Source organism: Charadrius vociferus, unplaced genomic scaffold, assembly GCF_000708025.1.
Source record: "Charadrius vociferus isolate BGI_N301 unplaced genomic scaffold, ASM70802v2 scaffold332, whole genome shotgun sequence".
Classification (NCBI taxonomy): Eukaryota; Metazoa; Chordata; class Aves; order Charadriiformes; family Charadriidae; genus Charadrius; species Charadrius vociferus.
Window position 1 is genome coordinate 2,378,245 of NW_009647418.1, and position 16,760 is coordinate 2,395,004.

Below are 16,760 nucleotides of genomic sequence, written 5' to 3' on the forward strand. Positions count from 1 at the left end.
CACGTCGCGACAGGCACCGGGGGTAGTCCCGAACGGACAAGGGGAGAATACGGCGTTGTTCCTCCCGCACCGCCCCATTTCTCACTCTCCGTCCTGTTCCCAATGGCGCAACAGACCCACACACACACCTTCACCCGATAAACCCCCCCCAACACACGCACACGATGCGTTTCAGAGACTCGGAGCTTCATTCCGGCCGCTTCTCAGTCTTTCCTTCGGAAAAAATCAAGAGGCAGAAAAAACATCCACCCCTGCGGAAAGCAGGCGTCGCCCAACAGAAGCTTTGTTTTCTTCAATAATAATTCAGTAGGAGAATACAATAGCAAAGGCACTCCCTGGAGTATTCCTAATGCTTCCAGAAATAAGGCAGCCGAGTTCGATGCATCTCAAGTTTCGATACAAGCCTCAGAGCTTGTGGTAGGTAATACAGTCGGTTTGTAAGTCACTTAGCGCCTGAATAAACTATTCCCCTTCTTCCCATTCCACAAATCCAGGTCAGCACTGACACAAAATCCGAGGGCTCCGCACATCCTCGTCGCATCGCTGGAGCTCAGTTTTCCATACTGATTTTAAAGCCAGCAGTAGAGCACTTGAAGTTCACAAGGAGGTTTGGTGTACTCCTCCATTTACGCTAAACACACCAAAATTGGAAAGCACAGCGCTCAGTAGGAAGCTGCACTGATTTCTCCTGGGTTTGACATACGGTGTAACTGCCGGACAGCTTCGGGGTGAGCATCATGGTATTGCTGTCGGCGGCTTCTCGGGGGGAATTTTTGTCATACCCACAGCAGCAAACTTTGAGGATGGAGCCCGGAAAGTTTCTCTGCAGGTAGAGGAATCAAATGAGCTTTAAAGGCTTGTGGAAACTTGAAAAAAACCAACCCTGAGAAGCGGAGATTCCCTCCGTGGGTAACGCTTGCGGGCAGGGAGTAGGAGTTTGGAGGACAGCAGCTATGATCAGAATTGGTCAACTAATTTTGAGGCCATTTAGTACACAAAGGGAAGCAGGCTGTCATTTAGGTAATTAAAGAGAAAGCAGAAAATTATATGAAAGAGTTAACAAGGGGGGGGAAACCATGGTGTGAGTGTTGTATTTCACTGCAATTAATTTGTGGCAGTGGACAGACGGATGAACTCCCACCCCTTAGCTGCCCCCACGCAGGAATAAAAGCTGACACAGGGCTCAGCCATGTGGACTTGGCAAGCACGTCCCAAACCGCACGTGAACGAGTGGCCCGCTATGTGTCTCTGGCAGCTGATATCACCTGCACCGGAGAACCATCATAAGGCGAGAAAGATACAGCAAAGGTATCACCTTTATTATCTTATTTGACCTTTTAGTTAAAAAATAAGTTCAATTTGTGATAATGGAACACGCTTTGCCCAATACTCAAAGATAAAACCAGTTTAAATGCTAAAATGCCAGACCCATTACACTCAGCTGCAGCCAACAGCTCATGCACACACCTGATTTTCTTAGGAGCTTTTGTCGGAAGAAACAGCTCCCAAGTGGGGAAGAGTTGTTTTGCCCATCTTGTGGGTGACAGCTCTCCGATCTCAACACAGCAGGAGGCAGTTCCTGGTTACGACACTAATTGGGAACTTCCTATAAACATTATTCCTCTCCCTCTACACGGCAAGTAGTCTAGAACAAAAACAATAAACTCACCAAAAAAATGACTGCTCGGCTGTGTCATACCCTATAAATACTTCTGAGCCACCATAAAAAAAAAGAGGTAAGAAAAATAGTTCCTATGTCGTAACAATTACACACTTCAGATTCTTAAAAACCAAGCTAGTATTTAACCTGAGCTCTCAGCTATAAAAATAGTTTTGTTAATCTTGGCATAATTCCATGTTTTATTTCAAGATAAAATATATTCCCGCATAGTCACATCTTTTTGCCACTCAAGAGTTTTTTCAAACACTCGCAGAACCATGGAAAAAAATTAGGTAACTTTCCATTGTAGCTGACGGGTTGATGATCTTCTGTTCTCAAAATTAATTCTACCTTGGAAACTTCTTCACCCACTGCAGAAAATTAAAGATATTAAAGATTTTTATTAAAATGCAGGAACATTTCCTCTAAAATACATGAAGCAATCACATATATGTCAACTGACTATCTAAATTTTTCACACTGCAGACAATGAAAACGTAAGAGTAAAAATATAAGGGGGAGAAAGATAAACACGGCACTTCACAGAAAGCCAACAGTCTCAGGGACACCACTGCAGTGTTATGAAATAAAATCTTTCCAGTTTGTTTTGCAAAAAGGAGTGATTTTTGTGCCCTGGGCCAGCTACTGAGTCACAGTTTACAAGCAGTGGCACATGCTACTGTGTCCAAAACTGAGTGTATCCTTTTACTCATTGCTTTCCTTCCTCGCTCTTCAGCTCTCCCCCACCCAATCTCCGTAAAGAAAAAACAACCGACTGATGAAAACGGCTAAACGGCTGTCAGCTAGTTAGGAAATTGGCCTAATGTTTACCAGTGCACCTGCCCTCTAATGATTTCAAAGCAATTTAAGAAAACCACAAGGCCAACCAAAATCAATTCAATCACTTCTCTACATGAAATTGCACAAATGTTTAGTTATTTCTGAACCTGCTATCAAATCTGCAAAAGCTGCTTTGGATTTAACTGATTGCAGTGATTTGGTGCCTTTTAATAAACGAAGAAAATAGGAATTAGGCAGCAGCCAGTGACTCGCAGAGTCACTAATTCTTGTCATGGATCTGTAGTGAATTGTGGGTACATTTGTTCCACCAGTTCTTTCTCACTTGAAGCAAATGAGATTATTTCTGTAGGCTAAGCGTACGCTTACCGCTTTGCTGTATCAGCATGGTGCTCAGCAATTTTAGGGATTTGCTCCTGAAACTTTTTTTTAACGTCAGTAGTTTCAGGATGCAAGTCACAGTGCTGGCTTCGATCTGTAAAACCACCAGCTTCTGTTACCTTACGGCTCTTTTTAGGAAAAGAAGAGATCTCTATATCGGAGCATTACAGCAGAGGAAGGTACGGCATTCCAGCTACTCAGCATCCATTTCCGATGAGAGCCCCATTAGCGTGCACTAAGCAGCCCCAGCTTATTTTGAAAGACGACTTAGTGTCTCCATACCAAATGCAGAAACAGCAGAACATGAGGGTGCGACAAACCAGCACCGCTCCCCAGGGGCACAGAGGGTTTGGCTCCACAGGGGAGAAGCAGTTCAGGGACCGCTGTTCGAATACACTGAGAGAAGCTCCCCACTGGATCGACGTTGGTCAGTATGAGAAATCCAGTGCCACACAGCTTCACGCTCCAGCTTGCTGTGCAATACCCTCCTTTTGCAGACAGGTGCTTGGGTTGTGTTAGCATTGGAAGATTTCGTTTTTTGTCGATTTTCCCCCACATTGTTGCTAGTTCTTTTTCAGTTTCATGTAGTGTTCGGTATTTTAACTATATCTGTTTACTCTTTTGTCTTCAGACCCAGACAACATGGTGCCTATTGCAAGCATCCAATTCACGTTTGTAGAACAAATAATCAGAGAGTGCAAAATTTCCTGATTCAAAAAGAAAAAACAATCCGCTATGGGCAAGGCTGCTTTTTTATATTCTGAAGCAGCTCTATTCAAAACATCCTACTTTTGGAGCTCTGAGCCCAGGAACAATATGCTACAACGGCCCTTGGCCGTGGCACTGAAAAAACACTTCCCAATCTCTTATTCAACAATGTTCATATCCTTGATCCTGTTATCTGGAACACACAGAAGGATTTTAACGACAATAAGCGGTGTGCAGGTACTTGGGAGTGGAGCTGTGAAATCTGACTGCCCAGAGGATGAGGAACATGCTTGAGAAAAGTTTAATTATTTGACTACAGGAATTACTTGCTGCCTTAACATCTGTTTGCTGTTACAGTACTTGCAAGTTTTATTGGTAATGCATTCTGAGCAGTGCACTTAGAATCTCGTGCCAGACTCATATCAGAAGTCCATAACTTGTATTAATATTGCAGATGCATTTACAAAGAGGGAAACAAAAAAAACCCCAAACAACCCAAAAATATAAAACCAAGTCGAAAACACCTTCATACTCACGGAACATCATAGAGAAAAGAGTGGAAGCTTAGCATCTCTTTCTTCTGCAGCAGATAACTGGGTTCTGTGAAGAGCTTCTGCAAGTTCTCCTGTCTACATTGTAATGCAAAAACACTACGTGGAAATCAAAGAACTCAGATAATAAAAATTACAGAGCCGCCAGGTTCAAACTGGTGAGCAGCAAGAATATGCTTTTAAATTCCCTCTTCTCCTCCCTCCCCCAAGCAAGGCACAGAATCCAACAGGTACAAATACTGATTAAATTCTAAGGGTTACATTTGATACATGTTATGTTTTAAAGCACAGTTTAAAACAGCCTCAGGTAAACCAGGTTTTAAGCACAGATTAGTTGGCCTGCATAGATTAACTAAAACACGCCTGACAAGTTTTTGCCCAGAACCTCTCTGAAAGTAGATCAAAGTTCTACAGATGTGGTTCAGAAGCTACTCCCGCCAGTAAAAACGAGCCTGCTTTATTTTCTATCCACTAAAGCAATCGTTCGGAATGAGAAGCCAGTTTCCAAGCTCAAAAATGCAGTATCAGGTTATAAAGCAGAGTCATGCTCGCTACTAAAGGATGGCCGGTTTAGCTGAGCTGTGACGTGCCAACCAGTAAGCAGGAGCCAGACAGCTGATGGGGCTGGGCAAGAGCCACAAGCAACCACTGTTCTGTAGAGAGCTTTTCAGGAATCCCTCCTACAAGACAGTCTTTGCAAAAGACTACACTGCTGCTGTCTTTTACGCTGAATGAAATCCTGCAGATGAAGTTCTGAACAAAATATCCTTTCAGTTTATGCAAATGCTGGCACACAACCTTTATACTCTGTCAGTCAGTCCCAACACAGCTAAGGTTTCATGGCTCTGAATGTTATCAAAATTGCTTTGTCTGTTACTCACAGTAACATTGTTCTGGTCAAGTTCATCTAAGGATATAAGGAGTGCAACATTTTTAGAGAGGTAACACCTTTCAAGAAAAAGCTGAGGTTTCAGCATTGCAGCCTTCTCATTAGGAGTCTGCTTTAACACCAAAAGCCTAAACTCTCCCTTTGTGATACCTATCAGCACAAGTTTGCTCACTTCTAGAAATTCTTCAGAATATTTATGAAAACAAACAAGTGACTCCTTCTCCAATTACTCCTATTACCCACACACTCAAGGCAGAAAGTCCCTATCAGCGTTCATGCTCATAAAATAAATTGCCGTGACAGCTACATACAGATTATTTTCTTTGACCATTGAGTATGTTCTCTGACCCTGCAATGAAGAAACTAAAACCATTAACCCACAAAACCTCTTTAAGCAATTTAAGCTGAAAGTCTGGTTTAAATTCATATACAAAACTATTCTACATATCACCTATTTCCTATACTGTCCTCCTTTCCACAAATATACCTCACATAATAAACCAGTTCTGAATGTAAGTTGTGCTTGTGTTCGCTTTTTTCCTAGACCTCCTACAGCTTGCTCCAAAATGATTTCTTCCTTCCATCTGTTTAGACACATGCAAAAGTCAAATCCCGTCATGACCTTGAGGAACCATAAAGAATCCTATAAAAAAATTCAAGTACTTCACGCTAAAGTATGCAGGAATTTTCTCTTTGGCAAAGCGTGAGGAAGATACCTTTTATAACGTCATAGCACAAGTCAAGCATAAGGGAAAAGATGTTACCAATCACTCTTCCCAGTCACCTAAATCTAGTCATAGGGGAGTAATATATACCGTATTAATGCTGCTGCTGTTCGGACTGCAGCGGGGGCTCGTGTGGAGGAGAGTGCTAAGCTCCAGATCAGCAACCATCTGTCGAGACTCGGCCAACGCATGCTGCAGCTTACTTATGGGGGAACCGGTGCCCTGGAGGAGACAGAAAGTGAGTCAAAGTTATGAAATGATCTTTTTGGAACAGGTCAAAGGATTATAACATACCAAGAATCATCACTTTAATTTTGAAATGTCTCAGTTCAAAATACTACTATGTAACACCACTCCAGAATCTGTCTAAATGCTGATGTTTCTAATAATCATGGAGGTCTTTCCCAGTGTCAGCTTTTTAACAGATCTTCACATGCATGTGTATGTAGCGCGCACAACAGCAGTACTTCAGTGATAAAGAGGAGAATGAAAAAAGGCATGACAAAGAGGGAAAACCAGGCAGAACAAGAAAGAAACAATATCCAATGGCTTCTAATAACTGTGTCCAAGCATACTCAGATATTGTGCTTTACTAGAATTAACATATACCAGCCAGCATCCATTATACTAAAGTCTTTTTAACTCACTCACACCTATGCTGTTCAAGACAGATTGAGACAACACGGAATTATTTTGAAAAAATAATTTACCACCTTTGCTTTAAAGCTTCCGTCTCATCATTCAAGTCCCTAGTTCTTCCATGCCGGCAGACATTTGCTTTCCTACTATCAGTCACAATTCCCCTTAAAACTAACGAAGAACATTCTGCAATAAAATACTGACTTGGTCCATGGTAGCACTGCAGCACCTATTTGTTGGCTTAGTCACTGAAAGATCATTGATCTCCAGGGGTAAGTCTTCAACAGAGAATTTCTCGCATCTTTGAGGCCTTTCTCCTTTCTGGGTGGATGCCAAACAGGGAGAATCCAAGTGAAAAGAATTCAGATCCACATTTTCTTCACTATTAAAAAAAAAAAAAAAAAAGACAAGACATTGCCAGAAACAGCATCACCATTCTTTTTAACCTTTCAAAGGAAAATCATGGAACAACAAAAATAATTATGGGCCCTGAGCCAAGAAAACCATCAAGCATGCGAGATTACTCTGTTCCTCAGAGTGGTTCCTGTGTTTAACAGCTTCGTTAGATCAGTTTCATCCTCCGAGGACAACAGTTTGACATTCAACCAGTTTCAAGAACAGCTACATTACCATGTACTTGAGTATCTATTTAACCTTGTAAAGAGCACACAAATGGCAATATCTCATTCCTCCCAATACTCTGGTACTCTTTCTTGTCTCACACCCTGCTCCTCTTTTTTTTTAATCAACCATCAGGCAAATTAATATTTATAGGTGTACTTTTCAAGGGAATTTCACAGTCTTCTAAAGTCATCATCTCACTTTAGAGATCACAGGAGAGCTTTCCCAAAGAGGCTTTATTTTATTTATTTTTAAATACAGCAGCAAACAGTAAAGTGCTGTTCAGGCAAACTGTGATTAAACCCAAAACTCAGGTGCCTGACTACCATGTCAGTGTGGAGTTGAAGCATGCAAGCTATTGGCATACACCTTCCCCTAGGTTTTAAAGCAAAACAAAAATATTAATTTATTACTGGGTATACCTGAGTGTATTTAGGAATATCTGAAAAGCAATTTAAATGATAGTTAAAGCAACAAATCATACCCTGCACATTATTACTGACCAAGCACTGACTCACAGCCATCCCACGCTTGCCGTAATACAAAAGGTCTTTAGCCCTTAATATGCATGTCAAATGAATGAAACTTTTCTTTTACCCCTTTCCTACAGTAAAACTTAACTTTATTATAGCCTACCCTACAGAAAAACAGTTCTCAATTTCAATTCCTTAAATCGCATTTTTTTCAAAATGTACCAAATCCCTCCCGCAGCTCCAGCACCAAGTAATCACAAATTAAAACTAGAAATAATAAAAGCTGTAGCACGTTTGAAATTACCTTGATCATCTATTCTAGCTGTACAGGAACCCAGCAGCACCCTAAGCCCTCTGTGCCCTCTGCTGTGTTTTCGCACAGCCCCGAGCGCTCTCTGCGGCTTGTACAAAGACGCGCCCTGGTTTCTGCCAGCAGTTTCAAGCTACGCAGTGTTCATTTTCAACTACTAATTTCCACTTCACACAGTTTTAAAAAAGTAAATAAAATAGCGACCATATCCCCACAACAAAACATTTCTGTATCCATCACACTTCTGAACAAAACAGAAGCACCGTGCTGGCACTGCCTGGATTGGGTAAATAATTAAAAACCATACATATTTTAAAGAAAATGCTATCTTTAAACTTACAACATTTCATTAAATATTTTTCAGATACAATACATTCCCTACCTGGCAAGACTGTTACAAAAAGGTTTATTTTTAAATGACATTCAAGCTAAGAAAAAGCCTTTGTGAGAGATGCCAGCTCAGAAGTGTCTGCTGTGTCTCATTTCACTTCCATTGTAAAACACTGGGACACAATAGGCTTTCTTTTAAGAGAGAAAAGCTCATGTTTGTGAGCTTCTGACAAGGAGAAGCTCTGGAGAGATGTGAGGGAACAAGCTGTAGCAGCCTAGAACAGTGGATGTAAGGAGATGTAATGAGCACAGCCAGTTGTGAAGAACACACAGGTTGGGAGGGAAGGGGGGAACCAGTTTGATTTTGAGGCAGGGAGACTCAAAGGCTCAAGGAACGGTGGCTTAGTCCAGCAGGAGCACACTGAGCAAGTAACCGCTAACGCTCCATCTTTAAAACCAGAACTGAGATAAAAATCCAAAGGCAGCAAATGTTGGTCCAACATAAATGAAGTCACTAAGTCAGAGCACACAGAAATGATTCCTGCACTACAGTATTTCACAATCGCTCTTGCAGTTGGATAAGGTATTTGACTGCATTAATAGCCTTCTTGTTGGCTGTTCCAGAATTCAAGAACTCATGTCAAAAGTATTTGCTGGGCTGACAGGGAGGTGCCAGCACCCTTCCCTACGCACAAAATACATCATCAGCACTACAAGGCCAGCAATGGAAAACTGGAGGATCCAGATTCAAGTCCCAGAAGGAACGTCGTGTTTGGTCTCTGCCATCAATGCCTTAACAAGAAGCCCGCACCGAGGACTGCAATACTACTGCCTTCCTGCCATTTATGGGGCGAGAATTTGTTCGGTGGCACATCAGAGTCAGCAGAGGCTGGAGAGCTGACAGTCTGGGATTTGCACTGAGTCAATCCACCCCTAATTAGCAGGGCTCCTAGGACCAAATGTGGGCATCAAGAAAACTTGATAGCTCAGCAGCAAATCCCAAATGGGTAGAGCAGCACTCCCTTACTGAAGGACATCTGCTCTATCTGCATTGAATTTGTTCCTTCTCCCCTAAAATTCCCTAAAGGACAAGACAAAAACTGAAAGCAGTTTTCATGATTCAGCCTCAAAAGAGATTTGGAGGGATGGCAGTGTGTCATTTGTGCTGCTGTGGGAGTAGATAAGAAAGTTCAGGGTAGATGTGAGGGGAGTGGAGTCTTTTTAATGATTTATGGACAGTGGACACAAGAGAGTGTGAAGCTCAGCTAAGCTGTGTGGGAATGTGCCGGGACAGCATTCTTTTTCAATGGCTGCTCATTCACCTTCTTTCTGAACAGGTCTGTCTCACTGCAGTAACAATTTCTATAATATTTTTTGTTTTAAAGGCAACACAGAATGAAAGCATCCGTACATCAGATATTTCCATTCCATAACCTTAATTTGTTTGGATGTGGGGCAGACTTGCGGGCTAAAATTCTTAGCAGGTTTAAACAGCTGTTCATTTACTGTACTTGTCAACCTATCAGCTGAAAAGCTACTCCCCCTTCTCTTCTCTGTCTAAAAGGCAGCTATGAAACCTCTGTAAAACTTCAGAAATCCTTCTAAAATAGAGCTAGTAAGTCAGTCAGTTTTTGGAAAGGAAATAGAGGAACCACCAACACAACAAATCCACAGAAAGTCACAGCTCTGGATGCCCTTGCTTGTCCAGGCATAAAACCACTTCTATAAATGTGAAGCAGCATTTATATCTCAGATACCTTCCAATACCACTAAGACACCTGAGCATTTTTCCAACACTTCTCAGCATGAGAAATCTCATTCTGCTCATTCCCAACCACATATCCTTTTTCCTCCCCCAACATAAATACAGAGATAGAGTCCCATGAACAAAGACACACTGGAGAGCAGACAGATTGCTGTCCTTTAAATCTTGCCATCTCATTTTCTTGCCCTGAGTGAGGAAAGCAGCCTGTGCGGAAGAGCCGTGTCCTACATTCTTGTCCAGCCACTGTATGATTTCTCAACAGAAATAACACAGCCACTAAAGCATCACACAAAATCTAGGTTTGTTTCTTGCCTTACAGAAACATCACTGTAGAAGTCCAACTCTGGTCAGAACACATTTTACCCGCCAGATTTACAAGCAACATCTGGGATTTCAAAAAATCGTAAGATTTTTTAAATCTGCATTTTTCTCAATTAGTTTATTTGGCAAGTTATGTAGTGTTGCAGCTTCTCCTACCCACGCAGCTCTTGGGGATAAGAGATGCAAAAAAAATAAATGCATAAAAATAGAATCATGATACCTTACAGCTATTTTAACTTATTTAAATTTACTACTTTTCAAGTTGGTAGACTAATTTTAAGACAGCAGTTACTTTACAGATCCCTTAAGATAATATAAATTATTGAAAGCTTGTACACTCAAGTTTCTACATAACTCCAGCTTGTACCTATTTCTTAAATGTAACAAACACATAACCTTTTCGAGCTGGCACATTTCGTCTCTTGTGCAGTCTTGGGACAGCTGCAATTTTTTCCATGCCATATACTTCCATCTCCTTTCATGGGTTTGAAAATCTTCAACCATTCTGGATCTGATATTGGCTCCCACCATGCATCTTTTTTTATGATGAAGGTGTTACTACTACAGGAATCAGATTCAGAGTTGTGAATTGCAGCAGAAGCCTCTCTGCTTTTTTCACCAAACAGAATGCCAGTTCTGTCTTCCCAGGTTTTATTTTCATTATCAGTTTTTTCAGATGTGACAGTGTTCTGGATCAAAGTACTTGGCGAATCTACACGAGAACTGACATTAAGCCAATGCTCATATTCAGGTAAAGATGACTCAAAGGTTTGTTGGTCTCTGCTTTCCACTCCATTCTCAGAAATTGCGCTGTTTCTCAATGGCCTTGTGTTGTTTGCCTCACAAAATACTTTGCTGCCTAGCTCATCAGGGCTTGATGCAACATCCTGCCTTTCTTCTTCTTCCGTAAGGACAGCCAAGACTTTCACAACTTTTTGACACCGGTTTAAGTACGCTGAGGTAGTTTCCTCCAAGTCTGATGCATTCAGTAACAGTCTTTTATCTACTTCACACATCTCAGAGGTGATTTTTACCCTACTTTTTGGAACTTGTGCAGTTCCACGCTCCTCGCATATCTCGTGAGTGCCCTCAGTCCTAACTGCGTCTGTCTCGCTGTTACTTTCAGGGGCAGAGAATGCCATACCTAGGCTACAATAGCACGATAAAGAAAACAGTCAGAAATACTGCATTTAAAGAGCATACATAACTGTACTCAAGATTAAAGCTATACATTAACCAGAGGCTCTAGCCATGGTCCTGCAGTAGTTCATACACCAACAGGCAGCTGTATCCTGCCAAGACCCGACAGAATTCTCCCCAGATTTGGCTGTTACTTTCCAAAATCAGTCTGAAAGTTCCCTCTGTTTTATATAGCAGGGTGATTCTGTCTGAACCTCCAGGGTGTGCACCAATTTCCTAATCTGAAAGCAAAATAAACTTGATTTTTAAACAAAAGTAGTAGCAGGTCAGATTAACACCTCTACACCACCAGGCTATTCCATTTTTTAAAAATTCATTAACTGTCTGGCCTGCGTATAGTGCTTTATTGTGTGACTGATACTCATGGTGTCTCCTGACCAAGTAAAAAAAGGTATCTGATAACTTCGCTGGATGTTTGTGGTTGAGTCCAGCAAAGCCACCTTCACACAGCACACATCTCTTTTAGGATGTTGGTTATGGCTGAACAGTGAAGTTTCCCTCTGAGAATAAACTACAAAATAAAAAAAAAATACTTTACCTCGTTTCATGGGCCGCCTTTTCATGCTTTTGCCTTAATTCCTGAGAGCTCTCCAAATTGACATGAAGAAATTGCAAGTCACGCTGCTGTTTTATGTAGATCTGTTTAAAGATAGTAATGCGCATTAGTGAATGTCTGGAGTGCAGGAACATTGTCATCAGGTCGTAACACACTGCCTGTCTTCCAAAAATATCCTCAAAATATTTTCATAAACCAATACCTGCAGTCAAACTATTGTCAAACCTTCCAAATCTAAGGGGCCACCTCTGGATGTATACAGGAAAATAATGTTTTGTGGCAATAAACAGTATTCTATCAGAAGACTGCAGTGGTCTTATAAAATGGAACCACACTGAACCATAAATACAATGTCATTAATGTTATTTAATACATGTTGTTACTATGTTGTTCAAAGTAATGCAGAATTACAGGACATGGACTGATGATCACGGTTTTGCTTTCACCACAGGGGATTTTTTGAAAAGCTAATGTAGAAGATAACACACTGATCAATTATTTGCAATAAAGAAAACTGAACATGCCTTAAGAAGCTCAAATGAGCGCAGGTGAAAACTCCGGTTTTAAGACACTGTTGAAAAACAGATCTTCCAGTACACCATTCCCCTTTACCCTGCGTGCGTTCACCTTGGGCAGGCGTGGAAGGCAGCCTGCCCCACTCCCACTGCCTTTCACGTGACTTCTGGAGCCCAGCGCTCCCTGGCTGTACGCACCTACTGCCAAACTGTTATCTCAACAGGCTGCCCCCACTTTACTGCTACGAGGGTGGTGTTTACTCACTGTAGGACTGAGTAAATACAATTATACAAAAAAGGCTAAAAGCACATGTAAATACAAGGATTTGTACCATGGGTTTTTAATATTAACAACAAAAAAACCCAACGTTCTATAGGGATCCCAGCCAGGCAGAAACAGCAAATTTGATTTTTTTTTTTTCTTAATTAAGAATAGTTAGATCTAACTTTTTTATACTGTTCCATGCAGATCTGATGTTATTGAAAAACACCTTCATAATCTCAGAGGAGAAACAGAATCAGAGCTGTACCTGTCGCAAACTTGATAGTTCTGTATCAGTCCGTGCTTGTTTAGACTTGGCAAACTGAAGAAGCTGATCCTTTCTCTTTGCTTTCTCAACTGTTTCAAAACATACAAATTTTTAATTATTTAAAGTGAACAGACACAAAGCAAGTACAGTCTGCCCTTCCTATCCACTGCAGTACAGAAGAGTTTCTCTCTACCCAAAACCAAAGTGAAGCTATCAACAGATAGCAAGTTGCAGTTTACTGTTCCTGCAGAAGCCCTAGATACTGCTTTCACAGAATAATGATGTACAAAGGCATATACCTTTATTAAACTGCAAGAAAGGTAGGTAAGAAGCTGCCTCCTTCACAGATATTAGTGAACTGTTGCTGTTTAGAAGTCTCTACACTGTTGAAAGCAAAGGCATGAAATGCCAACTGCCCACACTTACCAGTAAGTGCGAGCTCATTCCTCAAGCAGCCATTTTCTTTTCTGAGGTGAATGATTTCTTCCTGCTGCTTATTATTTTCCTTCACCTTTTCACAGAGGTCATCTTTAAAACAAAATGCAGTATTTCCCAGAATGAAAAGGACTCACACTGGTCTGCACTGAATTAGGTGCCCAGTACAAAGATTTACCTTTCAGTTTATGTGCTTCAAGTATTAGTTCTTTCAGTCTCAGTTTGAGGTCTTGCTTTTCTTCGTTGAGACTGAATTCCTCCGTCTTTGCTGCACGCAATGCACTTTCCAGCTTTCTGAATTTAGATGTAAACTCAGTAATGTGATCAGTTGTTTCAAGTATAACCTCATCCTGAAATACGAAATAGAATGTGTTCTTGATTATTGTTTTATCTTCATGTATGGATTTTGACAAAACAATAGTACATCTCATTGAAGTCATTATAGCTAGTTCACAGATTTTTCTTGAGGAAAAAACCCAAAAATCAGAGCCAGGAAACAAGCTTGTTTATGAAAATAAACCAGTTTATTATTTGTTGACCACTTTTCCCCTCTCAAACAAGCCTAAGAATTAAACAGCAGCCAGATCAACAGTGACTACAGTCACCAATAACTGCACTGCAGTTTGACCACGTTTACTGCCTGATGAGATGACAGATGTTACCTTCAGCTTAAGCATAGTAAGAAGCTCCTGTTCTCTCGCTTGCAGCTGGCCTGTTTTAGCAGACAGTTCCAAAACTGAGCAGTGGAGACTTCGATTTTTCTCCTAGTGAACAGAAATAAGACTGCCAGTTACTACTTCAGCGATTCAAATTTTCCATAAATGTGTGAACAACTTTATTTAAACATTATGAATGGCAATATGGGATTCTGAGCAAGGTGTGATCTGGAGAAAAGAGGACTGGAGTAAAAATTTTCCCCCAGTTCATTACAACTAAACTTGCTTGCAATCAAGGGTCTTAATATCCTGCATGTCTTACGTCAAGGCGATTAGACAGATGAAAACACAGAATGCTGCTTTACTGCATTGCATTGGGGGGGGGGGGAATTATCCCAATAAACACATCATTGCCAAATCACTTTAGAAAAAATCTAGAACCCTTGAATACCAATTATTTTCATATCCTTAAACCATTTTCAGAACGTTACAGTTCGTCATAGTAATCAAAGTGGTAAATAAAACTTTCTGGAACTTCCCAACCAAGTGCCAGGACTGTTCTAGGGGCCAGCACTGCCTTTTGCAATCACTATGCCTGACGGTTTTGGATGCAAGTTGGTTCTAAGCAGTGTTCCCCAAAACTAAGCAAACAAACACTAAACTCCAAATCCTAACTTAGGAAAGTTTTTTTGCCCTTTATTTCCCCCCAACGAATCAGAGCTATACCTTAACCTAACATTACTGTACCAAAAGACAAATGCAACTCAAGAGCCTTAATGTCAAATATTCACTAGTGAGACTCACAAATGCCACTGGCATTCTGTATTTGCATGGACTGCAAAATCAGACCATCACTCAACTCCTACCTCCAGAGCCTGACAGTGAACAGTTGCATCTGTTACTTTTTGAGACAGCTCTTTAAACTTCTGTTGCGTATATTCAAATGTCGCCCTACTGTCATTCTGCTGAGATTCTAAAAACTTTAACCTTTTGGTCAGGGATTTTATCATTTCATTTCTCTTGTTCAGCTCATCTGAAAAGAAGGGAGACAAAGATACCTGTGAGAAAACAGCTCAGATACTTGTCATGCAATTTTTTAAATCTCAGAAATAATTTAATCTAGTGTTTAATCCAGTGTTTTAAAATCACATAATTCAGAAATGGATTCCCTAGCTACCCAGGTCAGATGGAATATGAACTCTGGGGTGACCTCTGTACCATGGCTGTCAAACAAGACAGTTCAGAGCTGCTAGGTGATCAGATGTGTGGCTTGTGGATGAGGTCAGAGCTGTGCAGCAGAACCTCAGAGCACAAGGCTCTGCAGTACACCAAATTTTTGCAAATTGTTCTCTTCCCCCAGTTTTATTTAAGCAGATTTTTTTTTTTTTTTTTAAAGAGTCCACTGAAGCAATTTACATATTCAAACGAGAAAGAGCCATCTGATTATCATATCCCCTTCAAGATCAGATCACTTTAGTACCATTGTGGAAGTTTTGATCTCAGAAAGACAACCAAATTTAAGGCTGAAAGGTAGGAAATGGTTCCTTACAGGTGCAAAACTGTTATTGAGGGGTTTAAGCACCTCAACATACTTATTCTTTATGCACACAATACTTACTGTTTAATAAGTTGCATCGTTCTGCTAAGGTCAGTCTTTTTTGCCGGTCATCCTCCCAGGCTAGAAGCTCTCTCTGATGCACTGCAACCATGTCATTGAGTTCCTTATCCCGATCTTTCAGTTCTGCAATTAAAAGCTGGAGTTCTTGCCTCTGTTTCTGAATGGTGCTGTTCTCAAGGCTTGGGCTAAGTTTCTATAAAAGGTAACACACGGAACACATTTCGACACAAAGAAGCAGCGACGAATTCTCCGATAATAAACTCGAGGCTTGTGGTACCACCTGCGGTCCTTTGAACTGAAGCGGGTAGTGGTACAATGAGTACTTTCATGTTAAAAATAGAGTACTGCGATTGTTAACTGCACTTTCATTTTTTACCTGGGGCGAAGCAGAACGCGGCAGTGATGAATTCATAGGGGACTGGGGACCAGAGCCCTCCCAGGCATTAGTGGCTACTGGTAAATAATTATGGCTGTGACCTTCCGCATGCAGGCTGCCTCTGATTTAAGCACTACATGGTTTCCCGCCGAGAGCGCTGCTGACCCGGCAACCCTGCAGGAACGACAAGCGCAGGCCGTTGGGAAACGACTGAGGTGGGGGAGCGGCCCTGCGGCCCCCCCACGGCCGCCGAGGCCTGAGCTTTCTCCCCCCGGCGGGGGGGCCCCCCCCCCCCGCCTCAGGGGCCTTTCGCGCCCGCCCCCGCCTCAGGGGCCTGCGCCCCCCGCCCGTTACCCCTCGCCCCCCGCCAAACCCACAGGCGCCCTCGCCCTGACGTCACGGCGCCGCCCCGCCCTCGCCAGCCGTTGAGTCGGCAGAAGCTCCGCCCCCCGCGGCAGCGGTCAGGCTACGGGTTCGAGTCCCGCGCCCGGCTAAGGCCGCGCTCCGCCGGCGGGGCTGGAGCTGCCAGGAAAAACGTGGTAATTAATAATGTTGTTAATACAACGAGCAAGAACCAGACTGGATGTTACAGGACGGCGGTAACGACCCTGCTCAACTTTTAAATGGAACAACTACAGCGATACGGTTATCTCCTTAGATACACCATTCACGACTAAACCCACAACTTATAAACAAGAATCAC

At 41.9% G+C, this 16,760-nt stretch overlaps 1 protein-coding gene across 1 annotated transcript; it reads right to left on the minus strand.

The window, feature by feature from the left end:
* Positions 1 to 4,089: 4,089 nt before the first annotated feature.
* On the minus strand, positions 4,090 to 16,093 carry CCDC62 (coiled-coil domain containing 62). The gene is made up of 12 exons (XM_009880272.1): positions 16,058 to 16,093; positions 15,682 to 15,874; positions 14,930 to 15,096; positions 14,070 to 14,171; positions 13,586 to 13,757; positions 13,399 to 13,500; positions 12,973 to 13,061; positions 11,910 to 12,010; positions 10,568 to 11,320; positions 6,556 to 6,733; positions 5,803 to 5,934; positions 4,090 to 4,176 (listed from the first exon to the last, which is right to left on the minus strand). Exons 1-12 carry the CDS (start codon positions 16,091 to 16,093, stop codon positions 4,090 to 4,092), a joined length of 2,112 nt encoding a protein of 703 aa, XP_009878574.1.
* Positions 16,094 to 16,760: the final 667 nt, after the last annotated feature.